Raw genomic sequence first — 20,167 nt, forward strand, 5'->3', positions numbered from 1 at the left:
AACTAATTCGGTATTCGTTCGAAATTCGACTCGTTATTTAACTCGATGAATTTGATTCATGAATCAAATAAGCTGAACTTAAGCTGAAAACTAAGCTCGTTAAATAAATGAGCTGAACTTAAATTGAATATAGTTCAACTTATTAAGTTCATGAACTGACTCAATATTTATATATATATATATAGAATAATGTATCTCCTCATATATAACTTATCTCCTCTAGCCAATAAAAATTTGACATGTGTGCTATTTTGTTTATTTTTATAGAAAATGATGAAACATGACAAATGTCATGATTTCACTGGCAGGAGGAGATAATTTATCTCCGTATACCAGGAGATACTTCATTCCCATATATATATATAATATTTTGCAGTTAATTATTTGAGTTGTCCAAATGAACCAATTCGAACTGAGCTGAACAATTTGTGAATTTTAACTAAGTCAAACTCAAGCTAAAACAATAGTTCATATCAAACTCGAATCAAATTTCGAGTTGAGCAAACCCTTATTGGGTTGAACCGAGCTGAACTCTGGTTCAACTCGTTTCTAGCCCTAGATATGAGCGAAAAAGTGTCCCTACGAATTGTTGTTGTTAGAAAAGAGAGAATTAACTCATTGGAAAGCCTTAAATCATGAGTATTAGCCCTCATATGGATGTAATGATCCTGAAACAATTGGCAACTTTGGGAGAAAACAAATAACTCACAAACTTGACATGACTCTAAAATTATGCCTTGATACCCACTTTTATTGGCATCAAATAAGGCTAAATGTGAAAAGCACTTCTTTGCAAAAAGCTGTTTTGACTCCAAAATCCTGCTATAAATAAAAGCCTCATACACAAACAATTATGCAAAACAAAACAATCATGGGTCAGTACATCTTCTTATGCTTAACAATACTAACTCTAGCTAGTGTATATGGGTCTATGGCAGTGGAATATGTTGTGTCCAACACTGCTGAATCAAGCATTGGTGGCCAGAAGTTTGATAAAAGTATAGGTGCAGATTATGCCAAGCAAACTATGAACTCTGCCACAGACTTCATACTGAAGCTGTTTCAAGAAAACGTCGATGCTGCGGACCGAAAAAACGTCGAAGAAGTGAAGTTGGTAATTGAAAACATTGAAGGGGTGGCATTTGATAGCAACAATGAGATTCATGTTAGTGCAAGCTTCATTGAAAGGTTCAATGGAGATATCAAAAGTGAGATAACTGGTATGCTATATCATGAAATGACACATGTATGGCAGTGGAATGCAAATGGCCAAGCTCCTTCCGGACTCATTGAAGGGATAGCGGATTTCGTGAGGTTGAAGGCTGGCTATGTATCGAACAACTGGGTTCCGCCCGGCCGTGGAGATGATTGGTTTCAAGGATACGATGTCACGGCTCGATTTTTAGACTATTGCAATACTATCGAAAACGGATTTGTGGCCGAGTTAAACAAGAAGATGAAGAGCAGTTATAGTGATACTTACTTTGTTGAGCTTCTAGGGAAACCGGTTTCTCAGCTGTGGAGTGATTACAAGGCCAAATATGCTATCAACTAGAATTTTTACACTTTTCTGAATAAGAAGATTATGTACTTGGTTAATAATAAATGTTCCAGCTATAACTGCTTCAGAAGCTGTGATGGAACAAACTTGGTTGTTTTCAATACAAATAATTAACATGCAGATTAATATTTGCATAATACTTCAATTACCTAGACTTAGAGGACTAAGTTGGAGGTGGAAATCGGATATAATAAATAAGAGTATAATTGGAAAATAATATAAGGGTCGAATCTCGAAAGAATCTTTAATATGGAATGAAAGAGTCTCTACTAAAATTCCGAATCATAATCATAAGCTATGTACATTTGTGCATTATAACAAAGCAGAATAAGAACATGCAAGCTGCTTCAATTTGTTTATATAGTTTCAAGTGATTTTGTTTTGAATATTGCTTGTTATTCCTTTCAGCACTGTTGTTCTTTATCTTTTGTTTGTGGTTTAGGAGCAACTTGAATCAGTAGTTATGGAGAATGACCTCGGAGCTTCTATTAAGGATCCATTTACGAGTTGAGTTTTGGAGATGAATAAAGAGAAATAGAAAATTTCATACTCATCTCACAAATGTATTTTATAACTTTGAAGCATTCCCCTTTAAAACTGAACTCGTATAAAAACCCTTATATATGGTTCATTGTTTAGTAAGGGTGTATGCCAAATAAATTATTAACATTATGAAACTGCATTGTTTGGTTCATTCTTTCTCTTAATATTCACTTATATATGGTTCAGTGTCTAAGGCATATATTACAATCATTTACACACACAAATATATTCTCTTTATTTTTTTTTATTAATATGAATTAAAGTCTATGAAATACATCTTCAATTTTGAATATAATAATTTCTCCACTAACAACTTTACTGAGTAATAGATTATAACGCTGAAGTCGATATCTATAGAGGACACATATAAACTAGAGAGAGTGAGGTATTGAGAAGCGAGTGAATGGTAAATGATTCCTCCATTTATACTGAATGTAATAAGCTTATTTTGTATCGAAGGATGGTCTGACAGTATCATAGTTAATGTCATGACAATCTTGTGTCTTAGCCTATGGCGGCTATAAGACACCCTTCAGGGGAAAATTCCCTTTAAGTTATCCTCTAGTCTAGGTCGTGCACCTTACCAAATCTTGATGAGTCGATTCTTGTATTAAGATTATCTAAAGCTTTCGGATTTAGGTCTTTGTATATTGGTCAACCTATTAACCTCTTAGACCCATGAATAAAAACAAAAAGTACTCTGATTAGATCGATAAATAAAAACAAAAAGTAATAAAAGTGATGGATAAAGTTAGGGGTGGCAAAATGGGCTTGGCCCGACGGGCCGGCCCGTTCGGATGGGTGTTTTTAGCGGGTCGGGCTGGGGGTTTTAGCCCAAAAGCCCGTATTCAACCAGTTTTGGAAGCCCGTTTTTTAGACGGGCCGAGCTGGCCCGGCAGGGCAACGTTAAAATTAAAGTTCATTTGTCTATCATGTTGCTCGTTGCAATTAAGATTAAACTTTTACAATTTTAACTTATGTTTGAATCCTTAAGCATATAATTATTCTTTCTCTTTTGTAAAATGGACATTTAATATCTCATTATGTAATTATCTATTATCTTCACTCTTATTCAATTATTGTGCTTGTTATGAGAATGTGGAATTTCACTGACAATTAGGGGTGTTTGAATCAAGTTTAAACATTTAATTAATTGAAATAGAAAATTGGAAACTCAAATATAACTACTGATTTTGATACCTTTTGGAAAATTAATTGAATTCGACTGAGTTTCAATTTATATTTTTAATGTACTCGAATTCAAATTAAATTGAGTAATATATATATTTTATTGTGATTTATTTATAATATAATAGTTTTGATTCTTATACATTTTTAAAACTTTAGAGTTATAAACTCTATTATGAACTAGGAGTCTAAAAGTTTAAGACTATGGTGGTTTATTGTTTATAATTTACAAGTTTTGTACTAATGTAATATGTTATTATGCGATTGTGTCTTTTGTTTGTGATTTTTTGTTTTAAAAGACATTTATGAATTGTTTGAATTATTTACTTTTGTCTAAAAGTTTTAATATGTGTTTTAAAAAAAAAACAAAATGGGCCAGCCCGCCGGCCTGCCAGCCCTGCCAAATATGGGTCGGGCTGGCATTTTGAGTCCTTTTAACAATAAGGGTTGGGCCGGGTCGGGCCGGGCTGGGCTGACCCGTATTGCCACCCCTAGATAAAGTAGTGAGAAGAATGAAATTGATAAATGTTATACATTTTTAGCACTTGAATTAAAGTAATTTAAAAATGAACACCAAAATAGAAATTTGAGTTAATGATTCGGTTCCAAAGCTTGCCCACCCATTACAAATGTTTGGTGAGGCCAATCAATGAGAATAACATATATAGTGTCTTACCCATTAATTGGAGGGGCAACGTGTCGGTCATACTACCATTTATAGAATTTAAAACAGAAAAATCGTATATACCGATAATATATGAGTTCTAACATATTTACTATATCATTTATCATTCATATTTAATAATTATTAACTTTTCAAAAAATAATTTAAATAATTGATATAATAATTATGTATAAATCTTTCCACTAAAAATACATAGAAGTTACTCGATTTGGGTATGAGGTATATTAATCAAATAATCAATATACGAGGTCATGGGGAAAGATACATAAACCTTGTTCAGCTTGTCATTCACTTACCCAATAACAACAACAAAAATAAATACACTTTGTTTTTATCATTCACATTTTTTTTGTATGATATAACTAGTTACAACGATGCAACTAATGGGTTTAAAACTTTTATCATATTTTTTTGAAAACGTTATATAAAATTTTACAATAACCCAAAATTATTACGTACTTGGTTGATATTTATATATTTGAATACACAATTTTTCAATACAAGAAATTCCAATCAATTTCATGTTTTGACATAAAAAACAAAAATCCAATTACTTTTGTTTTCCATTGGTTTTTTTCCCAATATATTTGTACTTCGTTCACATGCACAATTTAAACCTTATTAACTAAAAAATCCAATTAAATTCGTGTTTTAACATAAAAACAAAAACAACATATTTTGAGAAATATTATCAAAAGTGAGAGTTATTTATATATTTGAATACACAATATTCAATACAAGAAATTCCAATCAATTTAATGTTTTGGCATAAAAAACAAAAATCCAATTACTTTTGTTTTCGAATATATTTGTACTTCGTTCACATGCACAATTTAAACCATATTAACTAAAAAATCCAATTAAATTAATGTTTGACATAAAAAAACAAAAACAACATATTATGAGAAATATTATCAAAAGTGTATTTTATTAGCTGTTCTTCACTACATATACCAAATTTTCACCATAAAACAACTCTCATCTTACAATAAATAAAAGTTTTGTTGTCCTGAAATATTGTCCTTAATACAATTTAGATATTAAACCTCGATTATTATTTATTATTGATACTTTTGTTTCATTATCATTATATTAGAGAACGTATGAGATATGATTTTTTTGTACTACCAAAGATATTTCCTAACTTTTGATAATGAATTAATCTCTTTCGAGGTTTGCCCCTTTCAACAAGTATCGCTCACAAGAATCAAACATTCGACCTTTGAGATCCAGCGGGATCTTATACTACTAAATCAATGTCTTATTGGTATACAAGATATAATTTACGACAACAGATCTATATTCTCGTAAAATAGGGTTATTATTAATTAAGAAAACATTACGTGTCAGCTTGGCTATTGGACAATGTGATTGGTGGTTGAGTTTGGTTAGTGTTGAGAATTAAATTCTTCAACTGTTCCAACTTGAACTTAGATCTATAAATGAAGTTACCAATTGAGATTCAAAGCAGAAAAAACACCTGTGATTGTTATACAACACGTTTTCTCCAATAATATAGATTAACAACAATGGCTTCAAGACCAGGAATTCTCACTGATTGGCCATGGAAACCTCTTGGAAACTTTAAGGTTGTCTTACATTCTTCCTTAGTCATTCCTCTCTCATGCACCCCATGCATATACATCTTATTATGTTTTTTTCGAAAGTGATTTTGTCTCTAAAGTGATCATTGTTGTTCGATGTTCTATATTTTAGCGACGATCACGGTTGTGGATACTGCAAAAATCACGAAATTGAATATACTTTAGATATGTTTTATATTTGATAGTTATATAACCTTACACATAAACATTGCGTGACCTTAAAGAACTTCATTTTTTTAGATCAAAGTATACATTGAACATGCTTTACTTTTTCTCTTTGGTGCAATAGTATTCCATAAAAAAATACACCATGAACAATTTTTTTAATTACATGCAATAATATATCTACAAAAATGTATTTTATTTTTCTCTTTTACAATATCTCATATTCTTTATTCTTTTAAAGGATTTAAATTCTGCAGTTGTAGACATTAACTCCTGTATTTATACTAGTGGTAACAACTAAAAGTGTATTTATTTCTAAACCTTTTTATTACCCTTTATTAATACTAGTATTATTGTTATTACTTTTAGTTGTTAATGAAAATGTTTGATATTGTTTGAATTTATTTTGCAGTATGTGATACTGACTCCATGGATTATTCATAGCACATATTCAGTGTTTGTGAAGGATAAGAGTGAAAGAGATATATCAACTTCTCTCATATTTCCATTTTTGTTGCTTCGTATGCTTCATAATCAGATATGGATAAGTTTCTCTCGTTATAGAACTGCAAAAGGAACTACTAGAATTGTTGATAAAGGGATTGAATTTGATCAAGTTGATAGAGAAAGAAACTGGTCAGTACTTTATTCATCGTTCATCTTTTATCATATACGTAACATGAACATAATTACTATATTCAAGATATTATCGTGATCGACTAGAATTACGATCGCAAAACTTGTACTCAAATGTATACATATGTACATCGATCACAAATCATGATTGCACTCACTTCTTTGACGGATATTAACTCTTTGGGAAAAGAATTAATCGATTTTGGGGTGTGTGAATGTTCTTTTCAACAAATGTTGTTTCCATAAATCGAATCCTTGACTGATTGATTATCCTAGGGATCTAGTGAAGTCTTACACAACTAAACTTATTGGTAATATATATTAGTTAATGACATTTAATTAACTTAATCTTTAATTTGTCTATAAATTTATATTTGTGGGACACTACTATTACTATTATTGAAGGTGCAAATCAGAGAATCTAAAAGTAGGTGCAAATCAAATATAATGATACAAGGAATATAAATTAAATTTTTGTTTAATCAAATGACAAATAACGGAACATATTATTACTATTCTAATAAAGGTTGATAAGTGCTCCTCAAGAGTGATGTCTTTTTCTAACAAAATCATAAATAATGTCAAATACACCACTCATTTCATATTTTAAGGTTAATAAATGATTAACAAATTTGTGTTTTTGACTAAAATATCCCTATTTATTTCTGAAGAAAGAGAAGAGAAAGTGTAACTAATTAATAAAAAGAAAATAGATGTATTTATTGAATTAGGATAAACTTTGAAGAATATTTTTCAAATCTTGAAATTGTAATACAAAAGTAGTTTAAAAAATAAAATATTTTAAACAACAAAATATATGAAATGGGAGACATATTTTTTGTGTGCTGAATATATGTGTTAATCATAGATTCTTTTTTCCTTTTTAACAAATAAGGATATTCTTACACTAACTTCATTAACACCACTTTTCACCATATTTTAGGATGAAATGAGAATTTTCTTTCTTGTTTTTAATACTTGGTAAAAGTTTTTTATCAATAATTATAAATTTGATGAATAAAAAACAACCTCCTTAGACAAAGTTGGAGTACATATTATTGTACATATTATATCTTAAGTAATTTAAAAACCTCGAAAGACTATAATAAAAATTAATCCAATTTCTAGACGAATATTATTATAGGAGAAACAATTAAGAAGAATTTAAAGATCGATATTTTGTCAGTGAAAACATAACAGAACATTAAGTTATCATTCATTTCATATTATCGATCTTACCCGATAAGATTAAGACTTTATTGTCATTGTATATACAAAAGTGCGATAACAAAATAGCCGAGTTAAACTTTTTCTTGATTATTTTTTTGTGTGGATCACCATGTAGGGATGACCAAATATTATTCAATGGATTACTATACTATTTGGCAAGCTATACCTTAGTTGGTGCATCAAATCTTCCATTTTGGAGAAGTGATGGAGTTATTATGGCTATATTTCTTCATGCTGGACCAGTAGAATTTCTTTACTATTGGTTACATAGAGCACTTCATCATCATTATCTCTATTCAAGATACCATTCTCATCATCATTCTTCTATTGTCACTGAACCCATTACTTGTGAGTTATCATCATTATATATACATTAATTGCTTTTGGTTTAGAATTCAAACCATTTCTAACTACCCTTTTACTTTTATATATAACCATGCAACTTCATAAATGCATTTAAATGTTAAATGTCAGCATTGCTCAAATACAATGCATGCTTGTCATTTACATAAGGATATGTTATAGGGAGGACCACTTTATAAAGTACAACAAGTAGAGGAAATTATAATTGGTTCAAATTCAAAGATAGAGATCAACTTCACTCAAAATATCTCACTTATTTATGAGATATAAATGTGCCAATATTTTGGGTCACTATTTATATTTTCTTTTTGTATCCGAACAAATGTCGCTCATAAGAATCGAATTTTTTGATATTTTAGTCATCGTGAAAATCTAACAAGATTTTACACCACTTGATCAATATCTTATTGGTAAGTACACATATGTTGTCCCACTACATGTAACATCATATGCGATTGGTCAGAAAAATGATTAATTATTAATTTTTTAATTTCAAAATATTTATTTTTCAACCAATCATAAGCGGATGATACATACAGTGGGACAACAGATGTGCTCTCATTATTGGTAGGTCACTATTTATATGTGCTGCGTTAAACTGATGTGATTTTTTTGGTACTATCAATATATTCCCTCACCCATTTTGGATAAGAAACTAATTTTTTTTGGAACGTGTGGTTGCCTTCTAGGAATCGAACTATTGTTATTTTAATTATCCTAAAGATCTAACAAGACCTTATACCTAGACCAAATCTTATTGGTTTAAACTGTTGTGATTGACACACAAAAATATAAATATGTTAAGTAGTTAATTTTTTTTATAGATGGTGATGTTACCATTAAGAACTTTAGTATGAATCATGCATATATAAATATAAATATAAATGACAATTATTTAACCATACTAGAATATTCCACCATAGTTATTACCAAATCAAAGTGTACAGCTACCCCTATAGAGGTATTGGTGTATGTATCTGACTCATTGAATGTCATATCTCACAGTACCAACATTAGAAATGAATATTATAAGTTAGGTATAGAAGGTTACATGCAAACTCATTATTGAGACAACTCAAAATAACAGTTTTGTCCCATTAAGTCATGAGAGACTTCCATAAAATGATAAGATTGTTACTTAGTAATTATAAAGTTATATGTTCGAGTTCTGGAAACAATTTTTTGTTTATAGGATAAATTTATATACATTTGTTTTCCTCGTACATTATTAAGCGAGAGCCTCATACATTAAGTTGCCTATTTTTTATTTATTATGAGCACCATGTAGGTTTATTTTGAGTTTTTATTTGTTTTCCATAACCACTATTATTTTTTAGTGTAATATATATGTATTGTTAGAGTATAGATTTATATATAGTCACTATATCATTTATTACTCATTTAAATTATATTTTTTGAAGATTAAATTATGGATAATATAATAAAAATATATCAAACTCATTCAGTATTAGTGTATACATTTTTTCTCATTATCTTATCCTAAAAATATTATTCTCTTATTTTTTTAGCACATGTTTGTTGAATTGTTAGTCTAAAATAATATTAATCTCTTATTACTTACTTTGTTTGCAGCTGTTATACATCCATTTGCAGAACACATATCATATTTCCTTCTTTTTGCAATTCCACTTTTAACCCTAGTTTTCACACAAAGAGCCTCATTGGTGGCCATGGTTGGATATGTCATTTACATTGATTTTATGAACAATTTGGGTCATTGCAATTTTGAGATTGTTCCTAAATGGCTCTTCAAAATCTTCCCTCCTCTCAAGTATCTCATGTATACACCATCGTAAGTATTTTACTACTTCAAATACTTATACATATGCAATAATACATCTACATTATTAATACTAGCATGCCGATTTTATATTGAAAGTTGTGTTACGAAAATGGCTAGGTATAGGTTGGGTTAAGGTACATTACTGATTACTGAATACGTGAGTGAAGCTGTCAAGAGAGAAAGAGATATCGTCGAGTCAGTGTCGATATAGTGAAAGCGACTGTTATGTCGACCCTTAAAGGGAATGATAAATGTTAGGAGTCTCACATTGAGTAGAATAACAAACTTAATATGATATTTAAGTCATGATGCTCTCTCGTAGTACTTAATATGATATATATATACACATACAAATAGGCAAATAATTAATGGTTAAATATATTTTCTTTTCCCTAAAGTTTAATTAGCAAGTTTTGATTTTAATTCATTCTTGTAACTTTTTCTTTAATTTTTTTTGTTTTTATATATTTTAAAATTTGATTTAAACCTCTATAGATAATATTATAAAATAATAATTGTTCATGTCAAACATTAATAGAACATTGTCACATATGGATCTTAACTACATTATTATTAACAATTAAAACCAAATTTCTAAAACATATAGAAGACCAAAACACAAACAAAAAAAATTAAAGATTAAAACCAAAACTAAATCAATTTTCAACCACCAAATAATTATAAACCTTGTTATAAAGGGTACTCAAAACCCAATATAATATCTAACCTATGAAGAGAAAAAAGTCTCTGCCATAATAACAGTGTATATATATTCTTCATATCAATTAATGCTTCTATGTTCTAACCACAGCCATGGAATCATATTCAAATCTTTCTTCATTATGATTCACCTGTTTCAATTTTCAACATTAATTAGATACGCAATATTAAGAGCTTATTATGAGAGTAGAATAATGATACATGCTACAAAAATTATTAGAACCATGTTCATATGTAAAACTAATAGAATGATAAATATATTATTTTCTAATGAAATTTATTTAGCTTTTGATTAAAATCCTTAACATATGTCATTCAACTCATATTGATTTTTTATTGTGATGGAATAAATTAGGGCACATATTTATATTTGAGAAGAGTAAATTTTTAATTTCAATTTTACTTTATGTATGATTTCTAAATTTCGAAGTCATTTTCTTTTACAGAATTTTGAAGTCTCTTATGATTGCATTTAAAAATATTTTCAAAACTTGAAATTTATACTAACATTTGATGGAAACGTAGTATTAATAATATGTATAATTGAAGTACTAACATTTTTAACTCTAAAATAAAATAGTAGATTTCAATTTATTTTAACATTTTTATTATTTATCATTTTATTATAGAACATTAAATTGAGACTTGAAATTGTAGTTGAATAGTAATTTCCATTAGTTTAATAAATAATATATATGCTTGAAGATAATTTTCATTTCATTAGAAGGAAGAAAACCACAGGAACTTCTAACAAAGGTAACATATAAGAATAATAGTTTTATAAGAATAAAGAATTAAACATAAGCCAATGATTAAATACTACATTAAAAATCATAGGTTCTAATCTCTTAAATTTGTCACTTTCTTAGAAAACCATAGTACTAAATGTCTTAAAGTTGTCTTGTCATGATAACAGCATGACTGATTGGATCACATGGTTTGTCTAGTTCATATATGAGAATGGAGAATACACATACTTCTCTCAACACAATATAAGGATGTTTTATCCGAGAAATTTTTATTACTATCTATCTGATCAATCAAATTTCATAAAATAATATAAAAATATTAATTTATGTTATCATAATTTTTTTTAATTAAATAAAATTTTCTAATTAGATAAGAATGAAATAGGTGATTCTCATCCCTCTCAACATGCACGTAGAATCTTTACTTTTCTCTTGTCATATAAATTTACTCAATATTTAGTGATCACTTAATATTTTTATTAAATAAAAAGTAAAGCTGCAAAAATTGTAAACACTTTATAGACCAATTTTGATCCATTAATGATCTTATCTTTTCACTTGTATCTAGTTTTACCTTCTTTCTCAAACACTTTTTGTCCCTATATTCCAAACCAATTATATTTTACCAAATAACACTAAAATGTTGTTTTATTTTTAAGTATGTGTCAATTTTTTATTGGATTGAGACACAATGAAACACAAAAAGTGAGACAATGGATCTGCATTCGGAGTGGCATACTATTACAACCTATAAACTTTGTTATATCTTTCCTTAATGTGTTGCAGGTTCCACTCATTGCACCATACCCAGTTTAGAACAAATTACTCCTTATTTATGCCATTATATGATTACATTTATGGCACCATGGACAAGAATTCAGATGAATTACATGAATCAGCATTAAAAAGAGAAGAAGATACACCAAATGTTATTCACTTAACACATTTTACTACTCCTGAATCCATTTATCATCTCAGACTTGGATTTCCTTCATTAGCTTCTAAACCTTACATGCAAAAATGGTACATTTCTTTAATGTGGCCTATTACAGCATGGTCCATGATACTCACATGGTTCTATGGTCACACATTCATTGTTGAAAGGAACACTTTTCACAAACTCAAAATTCAAACTTGGGCAATACCTAAGTATAGTTTCCAAGTAAGTACATTCATTTTCACTTCTTTACATTAAATTATGATTAATTGCATGTTTTTGGATTCATTTATACATATAGAATATCTTTTATAGAAGCCTAATAATTATATTGCATGACTTTAATATGTTGAATATCTAGGGCAAATCAAGGTTTTACATTTAGGTAATTGAAGAGGCGTAATTTCTATATTATAACGTTGTCCTTGCTATTATATAAATGTGAAATATGCCTAAAGGATATTTATGTAATTGAACCTGTATAATTTCATTTAGTAACCATTATGACATAATTTTCATATTACAATTTTATCCGTTTGTAACATCCTAATAATAACTACAATAAACTTTCATATGTTCTTTTATTCTTTTCTGTCAATGTATCACTATTATTTTATACATTCTCCTACTTCTATTTCTCTCTTCATCCCTCCAAGGAGAAAAACTTTGACCCACACGAAAAAACATCCAATGACACACTAATCATGATTAGAGGCATAAGTTGAGAAATTTATAGAAACTTTTTATAAGAATATGCAGGTAACAGACACAAAGTGTCGGTTAATACAGTAGTATTAATAATGGAAATGATTGATGATATATTCATAATGTAAAAAAAACCTTTACATTTTATTGCACCCAAGTGAAATTTAATGTATTTTCAATATTAATAAGATTAACTATTTCATAAGTGAGACACCACGTCTTGAACTAAAACTTTAAGGCATTAGTTCCATGGGCTTTTCCTTCTTATAAACTCTTTCACTCCTCCCCACATATCTAATGTGGGACTTCACACTTGAATAAACCCAACACATTATATAATGATGTGATTTACTTTCTGCTCAAATTTTTTCAGTACTTTCTAGAATGGCAAAAAGGGCCTATCAACAGAATAATTGAGGAAGCAATATTGGATGCTGATAGAAAAGGCATAAAAGTAGTGAGCTTAGGGCTCATGAATCAAGATGAAGAGCTTAACATGAATGGAGGATTATATGTTAGTAAGAATCCAAAGCTCAAAGTTAAGGTTGTTGATGGAAGCACTCTTGCAGTTGCTATTGTTCTTAACACCATTCCTAAAGGAAAAACTCAAGTATTACTTAGGGGCAAACTCACCAAGGTTGCTTATGCTATTGCCTACACCTTGTGCCAGCAAGGTGTTCAGGTACGCTTATTAATGTTTTAAATTGTAGTTGCAGTCAAATAATCTTATAAAATACAATGCAATCACAACATTGTTCAGCAAAGTAGGAAAATCATAATATTAGGACTAGTATTGTACGAAGGTGAAAACAGGTTAGGTTAGGTCAGGTTTTGCTTCAAATAGGCCGAACTTATATATCATATAGAAGTCTGAACCTGACCTTTAGCTTGTTTAAAAAAAATTCATAGTAACTGTTTAAAGGTCCGACATGTTAACCTATTTGAAGGTCTACTATATTGGTCATGAAATAGGTCATTATGTCTTATTTACATGGGCTAATAAGCTTACTTTTAGCTAGACCGATATAACTCAAATAATTAAATTATATTTTTGTATACATTTTTATAATAATATTATCTATATTAAAATAGTATAATATCAACGTTGTTATATAATATAACTAAATAGGTTGATCTCTTCAGGTTAATAGGTCTTTTAAATGGTCTAAAATATGACGTGTTAAACTAAATATTTTTTTAAAAAAAATCTGAGTCTTATTAATTGTGATTATGGAATTATGACAATATTGCTTGTTAGATATCTAGGGAAAAATGTTTATTTAAATCTCTACCTTAAATTTTGATCATGTGACTTTATTTCAGGTTGCTACAATGTATGAAGATGATTATGTGAAGCTCAATAAGTCATTCAATGGCTCAGAAACTAATTTGATCATGACTAAAAGTTTCACTCAGACGGTAACATAACATAACAAAAACTATTTTCTTATTTCAATTTTAGAATTTTGCTTAACAAGAAACACTTAAATAAGTTCTCAATTCTACAAGTTAGAACCTTGATAGTGGTTTTTCTTTTTTATCGGCAATGGTTAATATGTATATTAGTTGTTAATATGTTAGTATTTTGTTGTGGTGAGACTCCACTTTCAACCTCCTACACCCTATCATCAAACCACCCTTATAACTCCTATTTTTGTTGATGGTGGGACTCGAACCCACAACCTCCTACGCTCTATTCCTTACTATCGCCCTCTTCACCCTGATAGTGGTTGTTATTGAATTGTTCCTTATTATTCTATGTTTGTTTGATGAATAGACATGGTTAGTTGGAGAAGATTTGAGTGAAGAGGAACAAAAAAAGGCACCAAAAGGAACATTATTTATTCCATACTCACAATTCCCACCAAAGAAATACCGCAAAGATTGTTCCTTCCATTGCACTCCTGCAATGCTAACTCCAACTTCTCTTGAAAATGTTCATTCTTGTGAGGTAATTTCTACCATCTTTTCACTTCCATGCATGTATATATAGGGTAAAAAACATTTACACCATCACCACATATTCACTATGTCAGAGTTACAATTCAACAACACTCATTTTTAGGATTCAACGGCATTTTCGGGCGCTGATTACATAAGTGCAGTAGAATGTCGGGTATGATTCAATGCCGCGGACAGTAGCTGCATGGAGCTCTGTTATATGTTGTACTTATAATAGCGTCCCTCTCTATAGAGCGTTATTATATGATACATATAACAACACTCCTTTTAGAAAATATTGTTGGATGTATCACATATAACAATGTTCCACAGAATGAACGCTGTTGTATGTATCATATATAACATCGCTCTCTAACGTGAGCGTTGTTGAATGTTATACATACAATAACACTTCCTACAAGGAGCATCGTTGTATGTATTACATACAACAGCGTTTCTCAGAGCTTCTCCTAACAAACACCATTAATTATTGTACACATTAATACATGCATATATATACATTTATTAACAGCACAACGAATATATATTATATAGTTGTCTAATTCGTCATAGTAAATTAGTGTACAAATATTTACACTATCAACGCATAATCGATATATTTTGTAGTTCGATTTGAAAGATGTTGTTATATACAATGCAGGGTTGGTTGCCAAGGAGGGTAATGAGTGCATGGCGCATAGCTGGGATAGTGCACTCTTTAGAAGGATGGAATGAAAATGAGTGTGGCTACAAAATGCATAACATTGACAAAGTTTGGAATACAACTATTCAACATGGGTTTATACCTATCCCTATTCCTGTCCCATCTTATCCAAAGAATTAGGTCATTATTAATGAATGAATATATGGGAAAAATCAAACATGTATGCTTCTTATAATATCCTAGTTATGATTATCATTTCCTAAAATAAGTCTTTATATATGTACTACATGCATGATAATGCATGCACAACAACATTAATACCCTATAGTTTGTTTAAGTTGTCTTTATCATTTTGTTATATATAGTAGTTTGTTCTTAAATAAAAATAATGCAAATGAATAGTAAATTATGCATTAACTGTCTTATGAATTTTTACACTATTAGTATATGAATATTTCACTCTTCAATATAAAAATTTCTTTTCTAATCCATATGTGAAACAAAATAACTTATTGTGTTACAATTTTTATATCCACCTATAAATTAATTTTTTTTTAATAAATAATATGTTATGAATAATTATTTTCATTTTTACATTTTATTTTTTGGAAATAAAATATTATGAATAATATGTCAATTAGTGTTGAATTGGAAAAAACATTCTTTAAACACAGTCTAGAATCAATGGTTGCTTGTATAAAAGGGATAGCGTATTTCATGAGACTCCTATCTAGTTGAGTCCGCCGAGAATAAATATACACAGCTTTATCGTTCACACCCCTAGTCAAAATTTCATCATTGTTTATGTCATATGTTTGTAGATAATGAACCTTATATTTTTACAAGTTCTAGTTAATCCAATATGTCCAAATACTCCAAACCATCAAATCTAAGGGACAAACTGCAACACTTCAATCTCTAATTGAAAATTTGATAACTACAGGAAAAATTCATCGTTACAGTTTAGTAAGAAACTCAGGTTTGAAAAGGAAAACAAAATCGAGAAGTGGATGAACTCTAAGTCATAATCACCGCAAAAGGCGAATAAGAAAAACGAGAAACAACGGGCAGAAGGATGAAGCTTGTAATCACGATAAATTGTCCCGATTTTGGTATGCTAGAACTGATCATTCTAACATTTCGCTGCCAGCGATCGTGTAAAAAATTTGTACATGAAGTGAAGCTTGAGTGATACTATATCAGCTTCAGGTATTTTTATACAAACTGCAGAAAACAAATAAACATCAAAACCAGTTATTCTTAGTCAATAAACAATCATGATGATGAGAAAGTGATAACCATATGAGAAGAAAACATAGAACCCTCAAGGTTCCAACAACCAGGAAATCTCAGTTCACACAGTAATTTTACATCAATGCTGTTGAGTACGAAACTGTTGCCGATGAATGGCCAATTCTACTTTGGCCAGCCAGTCAAAACAAGCCCGAAAATGGCTGCAAAATTACATGTTTGTGTGCTGTATTCGTTTCATAAATTCTCAGAATTCTAAAATACAATAATTTTTCTATTAATTCCAAAATCTCAATAGAGAGGGTGAGTCTCAGCGCAATATGAAGGTTTTTGTCTTTGTAACCTAGATGTCATGAGTTTAAACCCCGGAAACAATCTCTTTACTTACGAGAGTAAGACTGCGTACATTTACCCTTCCCAGACACCAGTAGGTGGAAGCCTCGTGTAGTAAGCTACCATTTTTTAATTCCAAAATCTCAATAACATAGACAACTAAAAGGTATTGATAACCTAAATTTGCACCACTCTCCACTGCCACCTCTATCTCAATATCAATGCCCACATATCTAATGTGGGACTTCACACTTGAATAAACCCAACACATTATATAATGATGTGATTTACTTTCTGCTCAAATTTTTTCAGTACTTTCTAGAATGGCAAAAAGGGCCTATCAACAGAATAATTGAGGAAGCAATATTGGATGCTGATAGAAAAGGCATAAAAGTAGTGAGCTTAGGGCTCATGAATCAAGATGAAGAGCTTAACATGAATGGAGGATTATATGTTAGTAAGAATCCAAAGCTCAAAGTTAAGGTTGTTGATGGAAGCACTCTTGCAGTTGCTATTGTTCTTAACACCATTCCTAAAGGAAAAACTCAAGTATTACTTAGGGGCAAACTCACCAAGGTTGCTTATGCTATTGCCTACACCTTGTGCCAGCAAGGTGTTCAGGTACGCTTATTAATGTTTTAAATTGTAGTTGCAGTCAAATAATCTTATAAAATACAATGCAATCACAACATTGTTCAGCAAAGTAGGAAAATCATAATATTAGGACTAGTATTGTACGAAGGTGAAAACAGGTTAGGTTAGGTCAGGTTTTGCTTCAAATAGGCCGAACTTATATATCATATAGAAGTCTGAACCTGACCTTTAGCTTGTTTAAAAAAAATTCATAGTAACTGTTTAAAGGTCCGACATGTTAACCTATTTGAAGGTCTACTATATTGGTCATGAAATAGGTCATTATGTCTTATTTACATGGGCTAATAAGCTTACTTTTAGCTAGACCGATATAACTCAAATAATTAAATTATATTTTTGTATACATTTTTATAATAATATTATCTATATTAAAATAGTATAATATCAACGTTGTTATATAATATAACTAAATAGGTTGATCTCTTCAGGTTAATAGGTCTTTTAAATGGTCTAAAATATGACGTGTTAAACTAAATATTTTTTTAAAAAAAATCTGAGTCTTATTAATTGTGATTATGGAATTATGACAATATTGCTTGTTAGATATCTAGGGAAAAATGTTTATTTAAATCTCTACCTTAAATTTTGATCATGTGACTTTATTTCAGGTTGCTACAATGTATGAAGATGATTATGTGAAGCTCAATAAGTCATTCAATGGCTCAGAAACTAATTTGATCATGACTAAAAGTTTCACTCAGACGGTAACATAACATAACAAAAACTATTTTCTTATTTCAATTTTAGAATTTTGCTTAACAAGAAACACTTAAATAAGTTCTCAATTCTACAAGTTAGAACCTTGATAGTGGTTTTTCTTTTTTATCGGCAATGGTTAATATGTATATTAGTTGTTAATATGTTAGTATTTTGTTGTGGTGAGACTCCACTTTCAACCTCCTACACCCTATCATCAAACCACCCTTATAACTCCTATTTTTGTTGATGGTGGGACTCGAACCCACAACCTCCTACGCTCTATTCCTTACTATCGCCCTCTTCACCCTGATAGTGGTTGTTATTGAATTGTTCCTTATTATTCTATGTTTGTTTGATGAATAGACATGGTTAGTTGGAGAAGATTTGAGTGAAGAGGAACAAAAAAAGGCACCAAAAGGAACATTATTTATTCCATACTCACAATTCCCACCAAAGAAATACCGCAAAGATTGTTCCTTCCATTGCACTCCTGCAATGCTAACTCCAACTTCTCTTGAAAATGTTCATTCTTGTGAGGTAATTTCTACCATCTTTTCACTTCCATGCATGTATATATAGGGTAAAAAACATTTACACCATCACCACATATTCACTATGTCAGAGTTACAATTCAACAACACTCATTTTTAGGATTCAACGGCATTTTCGGGCGCTGATTACATAAGTGCAGTAGAATGTCGGGTATGATTCAATGCCGCGGACAGTAGCTGCATGGAGCTCTGTTATATGTTGTACTTATAATAGCGTCCCTCTCTATAGAGCGTTATTATATGATACATATAACAACACTCCTTTTAGAAAATATTGTTGGATGTATCACATATAACAATGTTCCACAGAATGAACGCTGTTGTATGTATCATATATAACATCGCTCTCTAACGTGAGCGTTGTTGAATGTTATACATACAATAACACTTCCTACAAGGAGCATCGTTGTATGTATTACATACAACAGCGTTTCTCAGAGCTTCTCCTAACAAACACCATTAATTATTGTACACATTAATACATGCATATATATACATTTATTAACAGCACAACGAATATATATTATATAGTTGTCTAATTCGTCATAGTAAATTAGTGTACAAATATTTACACTATCAACGCATAATCGATATATTTTGTAGTTCGATTTGAAAGATGTTGTTATATACAATGCAGGGTTGGTTGCCAAGGAGGGTAATGAGTGCATGGCGCATAGCTGGGATAGTGCACTCTTTAGAAGGATGGAATGAAAATGAGTGTGGCTACAAAATGCATAACATTGACAAAGTTTGGAATACAACTATTCAACATGGGTTTATACCTATCCCTATTCCTGTCCCATCTTATCCAAAGAATTAGGTCATTATTAATGAATGAATATATGGGAAAAATCAAACATGTATGCTTCTTATAATATCCTAGTTATGATTATCATTTCCTAAAATAAGTCTTTATATATGTACTACATGCATGATAATGCATGCACAACAACATTAATACCCTATAGTTTGTTTAAGTTGTCTTTATCATTTTGTTATATATAGTAGTTTGTTCTTAAATAAAAATAATGCAAATGAATAGTAAATTATGCATTAACTGTCTTATGAATTTTTACACTATTAGTATATGAATATTTCACTCTTCAATATAAAAATTTCTTTTCTAATCCATATGTGAAACAAAATAACTTATTGTGTTACAATTTTTATATCCACCTATAAAT

General features: G+C 29.9%; 3 protein-coding genes across 5 annotated transcripts; all 3 read left to right on the top strand.

Moving 5' to 3' along the window:
- Positions 840–1,698, top strand: LOC109352179. Its single transcript, XM_019594045.1, has one exon. It carries the CDS (start codon positions 854–856, stop codon positions 1,553–1,555), a length of 702 nt encoding a protein of 233 aa, XP_019449590.1. The 5' UTR covers positions 840–853; the 3' UTR covers positions 1,556–1,698.
- Positions 5,440–15,875, top strand: LOC109352187 (protein ECERIFERUM 1-like). 2 transcript variants are annotated; one of them, XM_019594056.1, is made up of 10 exons: positions 5,440–5,566; positions 6,159–6,382; positions 7,728–7,960; positions 9,569–9,788; positions 12,035–12,410; positions 13,264–13,572; positions 14,214–14,309; positions 14,668–14,841; positions 15,493–15,673; positions 15,706–15,853. In XM_019594056.1, coding segments are annotated over exons 1-10 (1,875 nt in total). In that variant the 5' UTR covers positions 5,440–5,506; the 3' UTR covers positions 15,708–15,853. The 2 variants fall into 2 exon arrangements, with proteins under 2 accessions (XP_019449601.1, XP_019449609.1); XM_019594064.1 differs by having other exon boundaries at positions 15,493–15,875.
- Positions 17,364–20,003, top strand: LOC109352216 (protein ECERIFERUM 1-like). Of its 2 annotated transcripts, XM_019594096.1 has the most exons (5): positions 17,364–17,700; positions 18,342–18,437; positions 18,796–18,969; positions 19,621–19,801; positions 19,834–19,981. In XM_019594096.1, coding segments are annotated over exons 1-5 (663 nt in total). In that variant the 5' UTR covers positions 17,364–17,490; the 3' UTR covers positions 19,836–19,981. The 2 variants fall into 2 exon arrangements, with proteins under 2 accessions (XP_019449641.1, XP_019449649.1); XM_019594104.1 differs by having other exon boundaries at positions 19,621–20,003.

This window comes from Lupinus angustifolius, chromosome LG01, assembly GCF_001865875.1.
Source record: "Lupinus angustifolius cultivar Tanjil chromosome LG01, LupAngTanjil_v1.0, whole genome shotgun sequence".
NCBI classification, from domain to species: domain Eukaryota; kingdom Viridiplantae; phylum Streptophyta; class Magnoliopsida; order Fabales; family Fabaceae; genus Lupinus; species Lupinus angustifolius.

Bases quoted from the DNA above. Each gene is read 5' to 3' on its own strand.
- LOC109352179 (XM_019594045.1), top strand. From the start codon at position 854: ATGCAAAACAAAACAATCATGGGTCAGTACATCTTCTTATGCTTAACA.
- LOC109352187 (XM_019594064.1), top strand. From the start codon at position 5,507: ATGGCTTCAAGACCAGGAATTCTCACTGATTGGCCATGGAAACCTCTT. The intron at 5,567-6,158 runs GTTGTCTTACAT...TTTATTTTGCAG, and splicing joins AACCTCTTGGAAACTTTAAG to TATGTGATACTGACTCCATG. The intron at 13,573-14,213 runs GTACGCTTATTA...ACTTTATTTCAG, and splicing joins TGTGCCAGCAAGGTGTTCAG to GTTGCTACAATGTATGAAGA.
- LOC109352216 (XM_019594104.1), top strand. From the start codon at position 17,491: ATGAATCAAGATGAAGAGCTTAACATGAATGGAGGATTATATGTTAGT. The intron at 17,701-18,341 runs GTACGCTTATTA...ACTTTATTTCAG, and splicing joins TGTGCCAGCAAGGTGTTCAG to GTTGCTACAATGTATGAAGA. The intron at 18,438-18,795 runs GTAACATAACAT...TTTGATGAATAG, and splicing joins CTAAAAGTTTCACTCAGACG to ACATGGTTAGTTGGAGAAGA.